Below are 16,658 nucleotides of genomic sequence, written 5' to 3'. Positions count from 1 at the left end.
AATAGGGTGGTGTTCCACAGAAATTAATTTTCCAAATATCTGAAACATACGTCTTTCAGTAACAAAATGCAATTGGCTTTAAAATATCTTGAATAGGAGTACTTCTAAAACTTTACACACCACCTTGTCATAATAAACAAAGTACATGGAGCCTCATTACACCATTCTTAGTGACATAAAGGAACTTGGATGGACTTCTATTGCTGGAGTAGGCTGCAGTTCAGTGATGCTTTAAGGCCTGTAGGACTGAGCCTGTCCCTTCGCCAAATGACCTCCCAGTGTGGCACTTGCTCAGGTGATGTTTCCTGTCTTCTCCCTTGTCGTTAGCTGCCATTACAGAAGTCCTGACTCCTTGCTTCTACCCTGCTTACTGCTCTAATGCAGGAAAATGAAAAATTCTAGAGGAAACCATATAACTAAGCTTGCAGTCAAGACCTCTGTCTATATACCTGAGCAGGGACTTATGATCTCACACCAAATAGGATGTGTGGGTGTATGACCTCTGTTCTCATTGCTGCTCCAAAGCTTCACCTGCTCACTTCTGGTTTTAGGGTTTTGTCTCAATCACCAGAATTGTTAAAGACTGACCACCCTGTAAACACACAGGGGCAATGACTTGGAAACTATCTTGGAAACACACTAAAGGCCTTCACTTTGGCTGAAGGAAACAGATAAGGAGACAAGGATTGAGATAAACAGAGATAAACAAATTTGTGAATTAAATCTTGGAATATTTGAGTGTTTTGACAGCTTCACATCAGGTAGACTAGTTGAACATTAGTAGATCTTCAAACAACTGAATCAGACATCTGAGGAAGGAACTAACTTTCCTAGCAAGTGGTTTCATAAGTTGATTTTTAATAGCAAAGTTGTTGCCCTTAATGACAGTGAGTGCTCCTCCAACTCCATGAAAAGCTCTTGTGCAAATTAAGGCTATTCCTGTGGATATGGTAACATATGTTAACTGACCAGAGTCAAATGGGAAAACATTCATGGGGTGGAGAGAGAAGAGCTGAAGAGTGCCCAGCGCCCTGATGATTCAGGAAGGACAGGAAAAGCAAAGAGGACTCCAGAGTCTAAGGGGGAAGGAAGAGAAAAAGAATAAGTGGATTCCAGGTAAACCTGAAGTAAAAGCCAGAATGAGTGGAACCCGCAAAACCCAAGCCTTGGAGACTAGGAGAATTCGCCCAGAGAAATTTTGGCCAGTCCAGTGTAAGGGAATTCAGGGCCCAGAAACAAGGACCTCTTTTTTCATGGACCAGGAGACCTAGACAAGGATCTCAGATTTGGTCTGTGAATGAAATCGAGCTAGAACTGAGGAAAGAGCCTTCCTAGAGGCTGTGAAATTCAGGGAGCCAGACCTGGGGAATGCTTGGCTTGTCTTCTGAGCAGCACAGAGCAGATCTCTGTACAGTTCTGCAACTGCTAACTGCTGACCAGAACCTGGGCTGTGCCCTAAGAAAGCCTCCTGAGGCCCTGGGAAGGTTCTCACCAAGTTCTGCTGTTGAGGCCGAACTTTAAGGAAACGACCATTGTTGGAGTTGAGAAGCCATGATCTGGCCCACAGACGTGAATGTGGAGACTATGAAGGCAGGACACCCTGTATTTCCTTACGCAAGCCAGGATTTAGAGAATGAGTTTAAGCAAGATACTTCCCGTCTCTGGGCTTTAATTTCCTCCTCCACATGCTAATGTAGATCTGAGTTGTAGGAATCAGATTGTGAGCTCAGGCATCAGAGTGCTTTGGTAATGAAGTGAATGCTCGTATGAGTCATCATCCCTCGCTCTTCTGCGTAACTCTTACTAATGCAGACCACAGGAAAGCCTCCTGCTTAGGCATTGTTTGCTAAAAATACATCTCGGATTCCTCTGAAGCCATCAGCAGGATCCTAGTGGTCTCTCAGCCCTCTGCAGAGGATGTGGACCACATGTAAGCAGAAGAGAGGTCCTCCTGCAGCTGAATTGGGCTCGGACAGGCTCTCTGTGATGCCTACATCCTTGACTCCACGAGAGCTCTGAGGAAGACAGTGTGTGTGTTTCTCATTAGTTGACTAGTTCAAAAGTACAAATGAGGCCGTCAAAATGCCTTCCGGGTTCACTCGGGATGTAAGGAGTTCTGTCATCATGCTGTAACCATGGTCTCTCTTCAGAGTGGTTAAACCAAGATGAGGCAACTGCGAGGGCCAGACAGATGTCAACATTCATTCCAGAACACCCTGCTAGATACAGGGAAGGTAGTAGGGGACGCTGCCTCTGAGAGAGCAGAGCTCAAGCCACTAGAAAATCCATTCAAAAATTGGCCCATCTCACTTTTCGGCAGCACTGCTTTCGCCAGCAGTCAGTTAGTACCAACTCGAGAGGGCGTGTGTGCAGCTGCTGTGCTGTCACCGAAGTCCTCCCTGTGGTGATGGAATGTCAGTCGGCAGCTCAGCACGTGACCGAGTCCCTGCAGAATACTCAGAGAGGCGCTGGCTGCCATGGCTTCCTCCGTTCTGTGGCCTTCACATAGACCTCTGACTTTCCTGGTACTTGTAGGCCATCACGGGCTTAGGAGCAGGCTGGAGGCTAAAACACCTTGACCAGATAACCAGACGAGGCTAGGTCCTAAGCCTTCTCCCCAGTAGCACCTAGGCTACTCCCAATGAGTGTAAAGAGGAAAATCCAGCAAGTGAGAGACCAGATGGAGTCCTGACTCTCCCACTGCAGTGCCCAAGGAGAGGTGATCTAACCTAGCCCCTGAGCACGGCCAGGGTCAGGAACCTGTGCTCTGGTCCTAACTTTGTCAATGCTCTGCTGTATAGCTCTTAGGTGGGTCACTTAACCTCTCTGTGTCTCAGTTTCCACATCTTTCAAAGGGGAATATGAAAGTGGCTTCCTCATAGTACTTCTAGGATAAACAAAGAGATAAAATGAAATACTCTACGTAAAAACCTAAGGGAACAGGTAGAAAAATGCTATACAAAGTATTATCATTCAATGATAAGATGCTCAAAATGTTATTCCATGTTCTCAATCATCTCACCCTCTGCCATGCCCAATCCCAGCTTCAAGGCAATGAATTCCCTCAAAAAAGAAAGCCCTTTTTCTTATTTTGGTAGCTTCGTGTCTAACCAGTAACTCTCTCAGTAAAGTAGACCCAAAGGCTCCTCTAAGCCAGGATGGCAACACTGAGGTTCTTTTTGTGGTTGGTGGGGGCGGGGAGTCAAAACCATGAAGAAGCCTACAAAATATCAGGAAAGGGCCAGGCCACATACTCCTCTGAACCTCTCCCTGAGCCCAGGTTAATAAGGGCCAGAGATAGCTCCAAATGAGGACTTAAGAGTTCCTAGGACCTTCACTAACCCCACTGCCAACCCATAGCCACACAGTAGGGCAGCATCCCCTTGATGCTCAGAGAGCCCTGTGGGCCACCCACACAGGCACAAAGACTTCATGTTTGCACACGGCTCCCCTCCTTTCCTCCATACAGTCTAGAGAAACAGAAGCAGGCCCCATTAAAGCAGCAGCAGCAATTTCTACATGGCTTCTCCTAACCCTTGAGCACTGCCAATCCCCATATTTCCTTCTGAACTACTGACATCTAGCGCTAGCTAACTTCTGGGCATCTTCTTATGTAGCTTCCACAGGAGAATGCCAACAATTCGAATTTACCTTTTTCCTCCCCCAAAATAGGCTCTTCTTCCCATGCTCCCACCTCAGTGAATGGCAATCCAGTGGGCAAGACAGACCTGGATGTCAAGCCAAAGGACCTTCTCTCCATCACTTCCCATCACCAATCAGACTCGAAGTCCAAAAGCTCCTGTGATCTGATCTCTTGAAGTCCATGCTTCCTTCTTATACCCATTGTTGCTGGTTCCATTCAATCTCTCCTTGTTCTCCTCTGTACTATTTTGGTCTCCCTTCTTATAGCTAAAGTGACCTTTCTAAAATTTAATTCAAACCATGTCCCTCCTTGCTAAGAAATCCTTCCTTCACTCCTCACAACACAACTCCCAAGACTAAACGCTAAACTTTGAGCACAATTTACAGGGCCTTCCAAGCACTCTGCTTCCATTCCCATTCCCCAGTCCACCTCATGTTCCCACCAAGCCAAGCAATCTGAAACCCCCTGAAGTACCCCAGGCTTTCTCTTACTTCTAGACCCTCCTACTGGCCGTTCCCTCTGATTATTTAGTCCAGCCCTCTCCCTCATCTCCCTTCACTAGCCTGACTTCTTCAAATCTCAGCTTAAAATCATGTCCCCTAGGAAGTTCTCTGTGAACAGTTTTTCCAATGTTACATGCTCCTTCTCTCTACCCCAGTGACTACCCCAGCACTTTATCACATTTATTGTTGCTGCTCATTTAACCGTCTGTCTCTCCCGCTAGACTGTAAGCTCCAATGTGAGACTCTTATTCACCGATATGTGCCTGACACCTAGCAAAACATCTGGCACACACTAGGAGACAGATCTATATTTTTTTAACATTAAGTGAATAAATAACTGGACAGATGGATAGGTAAGTGGCCCATGTATAAAAAGTTAAACCCCTGAGAGCCGCAAAGAGTCCATTTATAGCATCTCTATGGCCTCTAGGCCAAACTATTTTAACAGGGCAGGACAGGCCCAGCACAGACCAAAACCCAGTAATACTAGAGGCCTAGCCAGACTTCAAGAGCCACCAGGGATTTCCAAGTTACCATTTCATCTTTGCATCTCTTACTTTTCTGCAGTCTCTTCTCACATATCACTGGGATAGATTAAGATATACGTGGCGATGGTGCTGGGGGAAACATGGTGAGGGGCAGAACAGCTGCAAAACTGGGGCTGCAGAGCCAGAGCCTTGTGCAGGGCTGAGTGCACAGTCTGGGGGTACCCAACACCTGACAGGGCTTCAAGTACATGGCTGACAGGAGGTGCAGTGGGGCCGAGGGAACCAGACCAGAGAAGGCAAAAGGGTAGTGGAACAGGGACAGGGGAGACGGGAAGGGCCGAGTGAAGTTCTAGCTAGGAGTATGGCAGGGGTGAGGGTGAAGGGCAGGGATATGGGGAGAACAGATGACGAACTGTGGGGCTCTGGGTAGTTGCCAGAGTAAATGATGCCCTGTAGCAAGCAGGGAAGTCAGCAGACAGGAAGGGCTCCAGTTGCTTATCTTTAAGAGCTCTCAGTGACCCTAGCGGCTCAGTCACCTTGTCAGGACATCGCTGCAGACCACTCCCCCACCCCCCACCCCAACAAACTCCACTGATTCAAATTCTAAAGCCCATCAACTTTGGGTCATGAAGCCACGTAAAATATTTTCCCCATTTTTGTTGCAGAGAAAAAACAGTTCAGTCTTTGGATTCTGACAAACCTCATTTTAAATAGACCTCAGCCCTTTCATCTACTAGCTATAGGGCCCTGAATCTCAGTTACCTCAGCTAGAAAATGGGGACGGCCACTTCACAGAACCATGAAGGCCCATGCCCCATTCCAGGCCCAGTGTAAGTGTGTCACAAATTGGCTTTCTTTCCCTTTTCCTTCCCCCTTATACTCTAAACGAAGCCCAATTGGTCCCATTTCAAGTGTGTGTGTGGGAGTGGAAATGGGCATGAAGGAGGACCTATGTTGCTGACTCATTAGGACAGAAGGCATGAGTCAGGGCTGTGTAATATCCAGGGATGGAACAGGGACACTCCTCCCCCCACCCAGTCATCCTCATCCAGGTCTTTGGGGTCTTGGCTGGCAGTGGGTCCCATGTGGTCAGGGAAAGCAGGCTCCATTAGTACCTTTCTCACCACATTTGGAGAGGAGTGCTGGATGGTGCCGTCCAGTGGAGGGACACTGGGAGGGGTTTCCTCCCCAGGCGCCTGGGGCAAGTTAGCAGCAGTATTCTTGTCAAGAGGGAGAGCCGGCTTTGGACCTCCAGACGCTGAAGGCTCATCTGAAGCCTGAAGGAGAAAATAAGAACTTGGGTGGGTTTTCCTGCAAAGAACAGCAGCGCCGGCAAAGGCTGACACCCACCCTGTATTATTGCCCATTGTCACCAACTACGCATTGTGAACTGCTGGAAATTTTTCAGAAAGAAAGATCCTCTTATCTAAACTTTTCATGAGACTAATCCTAATATGACAGTCTTAGGATAGAAGCCAAAATGAGAATTCTGGTCAAACTCTTGTTGTATTCACCATAGTGATCCTAACACATCTGACTTAAATTTTGCCTGTGGTCCTCAATGAACCCTAGACCTTTCTCTGCCATCCTCAGGATGATTTCCTATCTCCTCAAAGGAACTGAGCCTCAGGGGGAGACATTTGAAGATGATCTGACATTGTCGGTGCTAAAGCATAAATGTGAGGCCTTATATTTTATAATAAAGTAAAAGTCCCTAGAGCTGCTTTGAAGATATAAATGTGATTACACATTTAAAGGAGACACCACAGGGGGAAGTGAGAAAGGACAGGGAGAAAAGGCGAGAATAGGAAAGTCTGGAAGAAAAGAAAAGCACGAGTTACGGATGAAGATGTGGAAACCTGCAAAGATCCCAGAGGTACAATCTATACCTCCTGAATTGGATCTTAGCTGAGAGAAGAGAGGAGCAGCAATCATCACCCCCACCCAACACCCCAGGGGAGAGAACAAGGCCTCTCCTGTGGAATTACAGTCAGCAGACCAGGATCCAAGTCTTGGCTCTGTCGCTCAGTGTTTAGGATATCTAGGCAAAGTGCTTGCCCTCTCCAACCCCCAATTCTGTGCCTATAAAAAATGATTGGCAATGCCTACCTAACACTGTTGATAGAATAAATGATAGAGTATATATAAAACATACCTAGCTAGAAGGTTTGAAACAAATTTGAAGTCTATAGCTGTGTGGTGTTATAAAGATGCTGCCCACTAGCATTACTGCATACCTGCTCTCCACTCCTTAAGGTCTCCCCTTCCATCTGAGATTCATAAGTTCCCAGCAAGGGAAGTGAGAGGTCACAAAGACAAGAGATAACCTCCCTTCTGTCCTGGTAGTGGCAGGAGTGTGGCACAGCTCGGAAGGTTCGATTGATGGACAAGGTCCCTAGTGTCTGGAGAGTACTGGAGAGTACGCTGGAGAATACTGAGCCCAGATCTCTGTCAGGACTACTGTGTTTCTGGGAGCTTTCCTGAGATGGGCAGTGGAGTCCAGGAAGGACTTGAAATGTGAGTGCCGAGTTCAAGGATGCCCACAGATGAAGAAACTGTGTTCCCTTTCAACCCAGTGACTGTGGAGGCTGTGTTTACCGAGTAATCCCAGAACAGGGAGAATGTGGGTTTCCCCTGCCAACCCCTCCCCAGCCACCCTGAGGCTCACCTGCACAGCATCCTCTTGGCTCTGGGACTGGACAGGCGCTGGCTGCCTCACAATGTAGTTGATTTGCCCCACAATGGTTTGCTGAAGATGCTGAGGAGATTTGGTCTGGTTCAGTTGTAGGCTGGGCTGTTGAGCCTGAAGGAGAAGCTCCAGGTCCTTCTGCATCTCTTCCAGCTCAAATTTGTGGTGCATTATATCCACATTCTGGGAACAGGCAGGCCCAGGAGGGCTCCCATGCTGACTAGAGGCCAGATGCTGGGACGGAGGTATGGGAGGCGACGGCTGCTGGGATGGAGGCGGTGGAGGGGGCAGAGGGGGCAGCTGCTGAGGCGGCTGCTGCTGAAAGTGGCTGAGCTTCAGCTTCTGGTGGTGGCCGAACTGGACTTGGATAGAGGGGGTCTGCAAGGTAGGCTGAGCATGGGCTCCTTGCTGAACATCCTGCGGGGGCACGATGCATACCGGCTGGGAAGTCAGCTGTGGCGCCAGCCGCTGGGATGTGTTCTCCTGCTCCACAGGGGGCTGGGTTTCCAGCCAGGGCTGCATCAGCTTTGGGGGCTGAGGATGGCAAGCCAGCTCCTTCTCCCTGGGAGGCAGGGTAGAGCACTGCAGAGACCCCAGGTGTTGGGGGGCCATCTCAGAGGGCTGCCTAAAGCTGTGGGCTGTGTGTATGCTGGGTGGGGGGACCTGGCCTTTGAGGGAAGGTGAGGCTGGGGAGCAGTGGGAGCAGCACACAGAGGAGGAACACAGGGCTGGAGACTGGAACTTGTGTGAGGGGTGGCTCAGAGTCTCTTGCTGAGCCACTGGGGACAGGTGGCTTTGATAAAAGGATGACGGTCCCTGCAAGCCTCCATAAGCAGGAGTATCTGCCCGGGACAGCTGTCCACCTTCAGTAGTTATACAGCCTGGAAATTCAGAACAGAGAGTGTTTCCAAAAGTAACCTGCGGTTATTCCCTGCTTGCCACTTCCAGCTCCTGGGACCAAAGGGCATCATTTGATAAACCTATACCAGGCACAGAGATGAGCAAATTCAACCCTGATCTCCAAGAATCAGACTAGAATGTTGCCAGCAATAGAACCAATGCAGACCTGCGGCGGCCAGGGGCGTTTGAGAAATTAGCTCAGCTTTTTCCAGATACTCAGTCTCACTCTGTTTTTATCCCACTAGAAAAACTATGGGTTCCTTCAAACAGCACTCACTCCTTTTGAACACAGACTCAGACAAAAGAAAAAAAATCAGCATTGGGGGTGGGGAGGGAGCAGGCTGGAAAATTGCAAAGGGGAACTGACTGTGGGACAAATGACCAAGTCTCCAAATATAAGCCTGGGGGGTTGTGTTTTGGGTAAGAAGGATGGAAGGAGTCAGGGAACCCCAACATCATGTCAGCAGCAAGTGCCAGCATCGTCCAGAGGTCTCTAAGCCCTGGCGCGTGAGCAGACAGCATCTATCTCCAGCTCAGTCTCATGGCTTCTTCCGCTCATTGTTTCAATGATGCTTACTTAGGGGAAGACTCAGCAACTTGAGGGCCAGAGGTGTGTTCTAGTCACCTTTGGTCCTTTAGTGCCCAGCATGGGGTGCTGACCCACAGCAGGGGCCCACTTAAAGGTCTGTTGAATTAAATCAAAGGGGAGAGGGAAGCAAAAAAAAATAAACCTAAATTTTATTCTTCACTCTGTCAAGTTCAAGAACAAAGACAGCAGGTGGCCATTAGCATAACAAACCTACATCAGGCCATCACCTCAGTTGTACTCTGCCTAAGACTGAATGCCAGGAAATCACTGCAGGAGGGAAGCTCAGGAATTATCTGCTTACATCTCAACTCCAAGGGGGTAGTGGGGGTGACATTGTCCCTCCTTCCCCTTCTCTCCCCCTCTCTCTGATGCTGATACCCATTTTGTGCCTACACACACACTAATACCCCCTGCAGGACCACAGAGACACACATTCACCTGCACTGCCACACAGCATTCTGGAGAGCAGGGCCACTGGCTTGTCTCCTCTCCAGCAATGAAACCAAGGTAATAGGGCATTCATGCAGAATGGAAAGCTCAGATTTCAAATGGTCCTGTTACAAAAGTCTGTGTTGGCACTGCTATTGAAGTTGTCCCCTCTCCCAACCCTCCTCCCCACACCCACACAAGGGTGTGCTGAGTGACTCCAGGACCACTGGCAGCCTCAGTGAGTCCTTTCTCTTGGGCCTACACTGACCTACCCAGTAAGCTAAGCAGATGTGCTCTCCTCATTTTTAGCAATTATGTAAAAGCCCACAGGATGGGCTCCGGCTCACCAAGGGAAGCCAGCTGCTTGGTCCAGAAGTTAGGCTCCCAGGTGAATCTGATACTCCAAGGGGAGCCCGGATCTGTGTTACAGTTTGTCTCTAGCAATCGTTGCATCTGAAACACAATCTGACAACAGCGCCAAAGGTCATTTCTGTGGGTGTCTTGCACCTGAATGACAACTCCTTCTCCCTCACTCTTTGGACAGGTTGAAGGGCTTGGAGCCATGGGTCTTTAGCCTCAGGTCCCCTATAAGCTCATTTCCTTGCACTGGTATTTTCACATCCCTTCCCCTGCCCTGTGCCCTCCCCCCTTCCTCTTATCCAGGTTATCCAGGTTTCTGGATTCCCTATAGTCTTCTCTCTTTCAGGCCTTAAACTGTTAGTAATTCTCCCTCAGGATCACCTGCCTGGCAGCCCTCTGAAGAGTTCTATTCATTCTTCTATAACCTCAATGCAAAAGCCTATAGGGGCAGACACTCTTTGAGCTCCCCACAGCTATTCTTTTGTCCACATGTAAAACTCCCATCCTCATCAACTGCCCTCCTCTTCCTTCATCCCTTGCATCCGTCTCCTATCATGAACTCTTCCATGCATCTAGGACTTTGGAAAATGTCCCAACCCACCCTGCTATCATCTAGTTAACTGATGTCCTGGTCACCGTCTTGGCCTTTTCTTCCTCCATCTTTTTAGTGTCAATCACCTTCACGTCTCTTTTCAGTTTAGGCACTGTACCCAGACGTTTCCTTCATCTAGAGACCTTCATCTGCAATGCCTGACCCCTGTTCTAACTAGTTCCCGCTCTTTCTGAGCACACTCTCTAGCCTCCCTGAATTTCCCAAGCCCCACTCCATTAGTCCCTAGGGCCAGCTCAGCTTCCCATCGTTTGCAGTCACAATATCACTAGGGCCTAATTCCCTCCGCATCACCGTCCATTAACTTTAGGTCAATACAGCCATCCTTAAAGCCATGTTATCTGGGGTCACTTCAGAGACCACCAACCTCCGGGGCACCCTGCTGTCCTTTCTCTTATCACTACTTTTCTTGTTGGCTTCCTCTTCCACTGTCCTCAGTGCCTAAATTCCTCACTTCTCGCCTCAGTTCCACTTACCCAGTGCCTAACCCTCTTATCACCTCCTACTTCAGAAAGCACAAGAGACACAAAAGACGAACTGCCCCCAAACTGGTACCCTGCCTACCTCCAAACATTATTTGGAGACCTTCCTGTCCTCCCCTCCTCCCCTTTTATGTTTAGGGTCAACTGGTTCCCTTTGCCTTCTCAGTATGCTTACCCCACCACACATCTCTTCTCCCTATCATTAACTTCTTCTCCCAAATACACTCGCGCAAATGTCTTCCATACTTAAAATCAATCTCCCAACTCTGTCCCTTCTCAAGCTACCTTATTTCCCTTCTTTTTACTTCTGTTTCTACTTCCTCCTCTCCTTCCCTCAGTCCCCCCATACTAGCTTTTCACCCTCCTGTTTTGCTGAAATTTCTTTTAAAAGATGACTTGGGACCTCCTGATTCCCAGATCTCAAGGCTTCTCTTCACTATTCATCCTCTTTTACCTAGGTAGCAACAATAACATTGACCACTTGTAATCTGAAATTCTGTTAATTTCTGTGCACCACCCCCTCCTACTTTTCCCACAATCCATTTCTGACTGTTGCTTCTCACCGTCCTTCACTCTTCTTCTCCCTCCATCTATGCTGAGAATGCTAGTATTCCCCTCGGTTCCAGATGTCTTACCTTCCTCTTCCTTCACACACTCTTCCAAAGTGCACCACCAATACCCCAGTGACTGCCAAATCTCTATCCCCAACCCTGACTTTCCCTCTGACTTCCAGACCCATCGATTGAAAAAGATTTGGGACATCTCCTTTGAGATGCCCTGCAGGCACTTTAGATCCAACATAACCCAATATATACCCCACCAACATATTTCAAAATTCTCACTCCTCCTGGTCTTCACCACCCTCACAAACCCAACACCTCAACATCATCCTCAATGCCTCCTTCAAACACAAGCCCCCATTTGAACACAAATAACTGTCCCTGGGATGTCCAGAAAGAACACTGCTAGTGTCCAGGCTCATGCCTAAATCCAAGACCTAACACAGAACTACAAAATTTCCCACCTGACTTGCCTGGAGGTAAGCAGGACTGTTTCAGCACCTGTCCTTGGCACTGTGGAGTTTGGTAAAAGATACTTTTCACTTACTAACCCCAAAGCAGTGATTACTGAGTTGGAGCTCTTACCAGCTCTTTGCTGAACAGGAAAGGGACACTGGTTTTGCTGCAGACAGCCCAGTTGATGAAATTCTGCACATGCTCAAACTGACGGTTGAGGACCATGATGTTCTGTAACTGTTGTTCCAGCTTCCGCTTCCTCTCATTAGTAATGCCCTGGGTATGGACAGAGAAGACAGAGTCCCTCATCCTATTCTTGGACTTCGGTCTACCTGTTTGGGGAGTTTGGTGGTTCATGTCTCAGTGGGAACCCTGATGGAGTCAGATGAGACTGTGTCCCCAAGGGGATGACAGTGGGACAGAGTGCTGCCGTGGGCAGCAGAAGGACATGGGAGAGGAGGGAGGGAGGTGGGTGAATTTTATAGTGCCAGTAGGGAATGTGTGATAAATGAAGGAGGACATGAACCACTGTCTGTATCTCTCGGGCATGACTTGTTTCATGGCTGTCTTTTCTGAGGCTGTAAGCCTGCATAGCCCAGGAAGGCAGTTGCTTTATAGCTATAGCACCGATGGGAGTTTGAACTGACTTTCTAGCACTTAATGAGCCATGTTCCCCAAATGAGACTGGACATTTTAAGATACAGGGAACAGTAGAGAGCTATGCAAATTGCACGTTTGAATTCCAGCTCAGGCAGCTCTGAGCCCTGGTATTAGTTTGATATGTGCCTGGTTTTTGACCTAGGGAGAACATCGACCCATCCATGTGACCCATCTGTCCTCGTATACCTCCAACTCCTCTATGAGCCCATTGGCCTGTTTGTTCAGCTCATTCATCAGAACCATCTTGGCCATTTTGATCTGGTTTTCCACCTTTCTGTGCTGATGCTTCACCTCAAAAATCCTATAAACAGAACATGACAAAGCATGGTGAGCTCCTCCCTCCAGGCCTATGAGGGACTAGAGACCGCAAACATAACAGCCAATATCTTAGAGGCTGCCTGTGAAGATCAGAGCCCAGCAGACACCAAATATAAAGAAAGGATAACCTTCCTTCACCACCCTAACCTTGGTACTACGCAGCACACTGGATCTAAGTGGGCCAAGGGCCCAAAGCTCGACCAGCTTTTCTCTGGTAAATCTCAGGTCCACACTCAGGTCAACCCAGTAGCTCACCGATTACACAGCACTGGAGGCAGCACAGAGAGAGTGAGTTATGTCACTGAACAATGCCATGCAGTAAAAAGAGCATGGGCAGAGACAGAAAATAGACTAGGGGTTGCAAAGGGCTGGGGACATTGGGGGGAATGGGGAATGACTACTAATGTGTATCAGGTGTCTTTTGGGAGTGATAAAGTATTCTAAAAGTAAACAGTAATACTGATTTATACAACTTTGTGAATATACTGAAAACCTCTGCATTGTAAAATTTAAAAGGGCAATGTTACAGTATATAAATTATATCAGTAAAGTTTTTTTTTTTTTTAAAGATTTTATTTATTTATTTGACAGAGAGATCATAAGCAGGAAGAGAGGCAGGCAGAGAGAGAGAGAGAGGGAAGCAGGCAACCTGCTGAGCAGAGAGCCCGATGTGGGGCTCGATCCCAGGACCCTGAGATCATGACCTGAGCCGAAGGCAGTGGCTTAACCCACTGAGCCACCCAGGCGCCCCATTTTTTTTTTTTTTTTTAAAGAACATGGGCTTTGATCACACAGATCTGCTTTCAAATCCAGTTGAGTTACTGACTAGCTGTGTTCCTTTCTGAACCTCAGTTTTCTCATCAAAACGATGGAGATAATCCAACTCAAAAAATTATAAGAATTATACAAAATCATGCATGTAGATGCCCAACCCAGTGCCTGTCACATGATGAGCTCCTACTAATTCCTCTTCCCACATTAAATATCAATAGCCCCATATCACTTGTAGATTTATACAAAAGACACTGGGATAGGGTGGATAAGGGGCAAATTGCCACTGATTTACTACAACTTCATGATAAACCAAGAATCTGCTCTATGACCTCCTTCTTGAGCACCTACCCCTGGCTATGTCAATGGCCACATTCAGAAGGCATGTGCTTAGGCCCAAACACACACTGCTCACTCTGATCTAGCTTGGTTCCATCTACTAAGTGATGACCCAAAGCCCTTTCAGTGGCCCCAAGACCTCTAAGTTCCAGGACATATGTCTACTGGGACATATGCCCACATCTGTTTAACCCCTTGCATTCTTCCTAAGTACAACATCTGATAACCTGGTATCGGGATCCAGGATGTCAGGAAACATAGCATTTCCAGCATTGGCAAGGGGTTAGTATGTGTTACCTGTCCTCAATTTGTTTTGCAGATGTCTGTAGACTGGATTTCTTATGAGCCACCTGTGTAGTCACACTTTCTAGAAGCATCCTCTGGTTTTGCAAAACTTCTTCAAGATGTCTACACCTAAAGAAGGAGGCAAAGAAAAAGCTGAGGAGGGCTGAGCATGCCAGCCAAGCAAGAACCCCCACTGTGTATTGTCTCAGCCTGGCCCACAGAAGCTAGGATTATATCTAGGGAAAGTGCTGAGTCTTGGCCCTTCAGGCCTTTCCCAGAGAAGGCCCACAGTGGGAGCAGAGACAAAAACTCCAGTCTCAGGGCCCCAGACTAGCACAGGCAGGGAGAACATTTTGACACACTGGGAGCCCAGCACTAGCAAAGTGGAGTCCAGAGCCCTCCCGAGCCACCTGAGGGCAGCCGGCCAGCCGCACCTGTGTTCTTTGTGTTCCACCATGAGGCAGCTATGGCACGTGAGCACATCGCAGGTCTCACAGAATAGCTTGAGCACTTCCTGTGTGTGGAGAGGACAGTACAAGGCGAAGTCCCCAGAACCGCCACTCACTCCTGCCAGAGAAGATAGAGAAAGTGGGCTTCTCTTGCTCAGGAAGACTCTCAGGTAAGCTCCACTGAGCAGCCCTCAGCCCTCAATGAACACAGGGGAGACCAAGAACTTGAGGAGAAGGAAGAGAGGCCTCTCTCTGGGCCAGTGAGGTTTTCGGAGCACAAGAAAGAATGCAAGCTAAGCCTGGCGGGACTTGCCCAGCTGTGAAGAAATCACACACAGCCCAGCCCCAGACCCCTCACTGCCTGCCCAAAGCTGGGGAAGATTCTTGCTGCTGCAGCAACAGATCTCCTGCAGAGTAATGAATCCTCTAAAATTCAACCTAAACCTCTTCACTCGCCAGGATGCTGGGGGGAGGGGTGGAAGGAGGGGCTCCAGGCCAGATCACACGGATCATTAACTCTGGTTCCTGTGGGTGTCACAAAGGTAAAACCGCTCCCACCGTTCAAGGACCTTGGGCAAAGGTGGTTAAGGAGACTGTCATTTAAAACAAGCGGCACTGAATGGACGAATGGATAAGCCCTGATCCTGGCTGTTTAATTAGACAAATCACTGAACAGAAGTGAGGCATGACTGCTCTAAATGAAGGTGAAAGTAGGGAACTCAGCTGGCTCCCATGATAATTCATGACTGTTCTCTGCACCTCTGGCTCATACTCACCCCTCCCTGCCCTGTCTCCCCAACAAGGGAGAGCCTGGCATGAACTTGTCGTGTCCTCTGGGAAAAGCATGGAGGCCACCCCTACCCTCACCCCCAGCAGGGAAATAAGGTAAGAAAGAGCCGCTGCTTTGGGGTGCGTGAGCCGGTGAGGATGCAGGGAGAGCTACCTGGTGGTCCCTTGTGGGCCCGGGGAAAGAGCGGGCCCCCGGGCACAGGGCCGTGCCGGTGCTCCTCGGTGCACGAGCTGCACAGCCAGCGGTTGCAGTAGGTGCACAGGATGTGCGCCGCCCTCTTCTCCTTGCATTCGGAGCAGTTCTGCAAGCACAGAGGTCTGCAGTTACTGACCCATCCTTCTCCGGGGATGGGGGGCTCTCTGGGAGGGGCTGGGAGCCTGGAGGGCTGTTCCCTGGAGGGCAGTCAATTCTGGAGAGTCTCTGGGGAGGGCCACAAGGTGGCTTGTGAAGCAAAGCATCCTCTGTGACTAAAACAAGAGTGGCCTCGGGGGCTATTCCCCCAAGTCCCATGCTGCAGATGAGGACACTCGAGTAAGTAAGGCAAAGGGAATCTCCCCAGGCATGCACAGCCTGCATGGGGTGGTGGACTGACAGGGTCAGTGGGCGATGCTGTGATAAAAGTCCACACCAAGTTCTAAGGAAGCAAAGTGGGGTTTCCCAGGGCTCAGCCTAAGATGTGCCAGGAACTATTTCATGAGGAGTGACTTCTGATCGGATAGGGAATGACAAGTAAAAGTCTGCCAGGCAGATGAGGGATTGAAATGGGAGCGCACAGGCAAAACAGAAAATCCCGTGTGCCTGCAAAAAGGGAGCAGCCAGAGCTGTGGAAGTACAGAGAGAGATGATCACATATGACCAAGAAAGAACAAGTACAGACCAACTCTCAGAGTCATGCCTCCACAACTGGGGCTTGCTGGGCCCAAGAGAACCTGGTCCTCTCCTAGTCCAGACGTTCATTCATTCGGTCAGCAAATATCTTGCAGGGCTAATTGTAAAAACATGAGGAGGGCGCCTGGGTGGCTCAGTGGGTTGGGCCGCTGCCTTCGGCTCAGGTCATGATCTCAGGGTCCTGGGATCGAGTCCCGCATCGGGCTCTCTGCTCAGCAGGGAGCCTGCTTCCCTCTCTCTCTGCCTGCCTCTCTGTCTACTTGTGATCTCTCTCTGTCAAATAAATAAATAAAATCTTTAAAAAAACAAAAAAAACAAAAAAAAAACATGAGGAAAAAGGAGATTTGGAAAAAATTGGCCTGTCTGGGCCTGAATAACACAGGCCATCAAAATGGTGTGGATTCTCACAGTGTCCTCTTACTGGCATCTGACAAACCCACAGTGGGGGG

At 48.8% G+C, this 16,658-nt stretch overlaps 1 protein-coding gene across 1 annotated transcript in view; it reads right to left on the bottom strand.

Annotated features, from left to right (window-relative positions):
• The window catches only part of LOC111159506 (tripartite motif containing 66), a 51,732-nt gene that overhangs the window by 13,045 nt on the left and 22,029 nt on the right, over positions 1 to 16,658 (bottom strand). The window contains exons 4-11 of the mRNA XM_022522028.1: positions 15,475 to 15,622; positions 14,517 to 14,649; positions 14,095 to 14,211; positions 12,556 to 12,670; positions 11,839 to 11,985; positions 9,589 to 9,706; positions 7,303 to 8,204; positions 5,750 to 5,911 (exon numbers count right to left, since the gene is read on the bottom strand). Coding sequence (XP_022377736.1) covers positions 5,750 to 5,911; positions 7,303 to 8,204; positions 9,589 to 9,706; positions 11,839 to 11,985; positions 12,556 to 12,670; positions 14,095 to 14,211; positions 14,517 to 14,649; positions 15,475 to 15,622 — 1,842 coding nt within the window. The remainder of the gene's footprint in view (positions 1 to 5,749; positions 5,912 to 7,302; positions 8,205 to 9,588; positions 9,707 to 11,838; positions 11,986 to 12,555; positions 12,671 to 14,094; positions 14,212 to 14,516; positions 14,650 to 15,474; positions 15,623 to 16,658) is intronic.

This window comes from Enhydra lutris, unplaced genomic scaffold, assembly GCF_002288905.1.
Source record: "Enhydra lutris kenyoni isolate GAN:26980312 unplaced genomic scaffold, ASM228890v2 scaffoldscaffold68, whole genome shotgun sequence".
In the NCBI taxonomy this organism is placed as follows: Eukaryota; Metazoa; Chordata; class Mammalia; order Carnivora; family Mustelidae; genus Enhydra; species Enhydra lutris.
The sequence above is the reverse complement of the archived record's forward strand: the minus strand, read 5'-3'. Positions and strand labels throughout refer to the sequence as shown.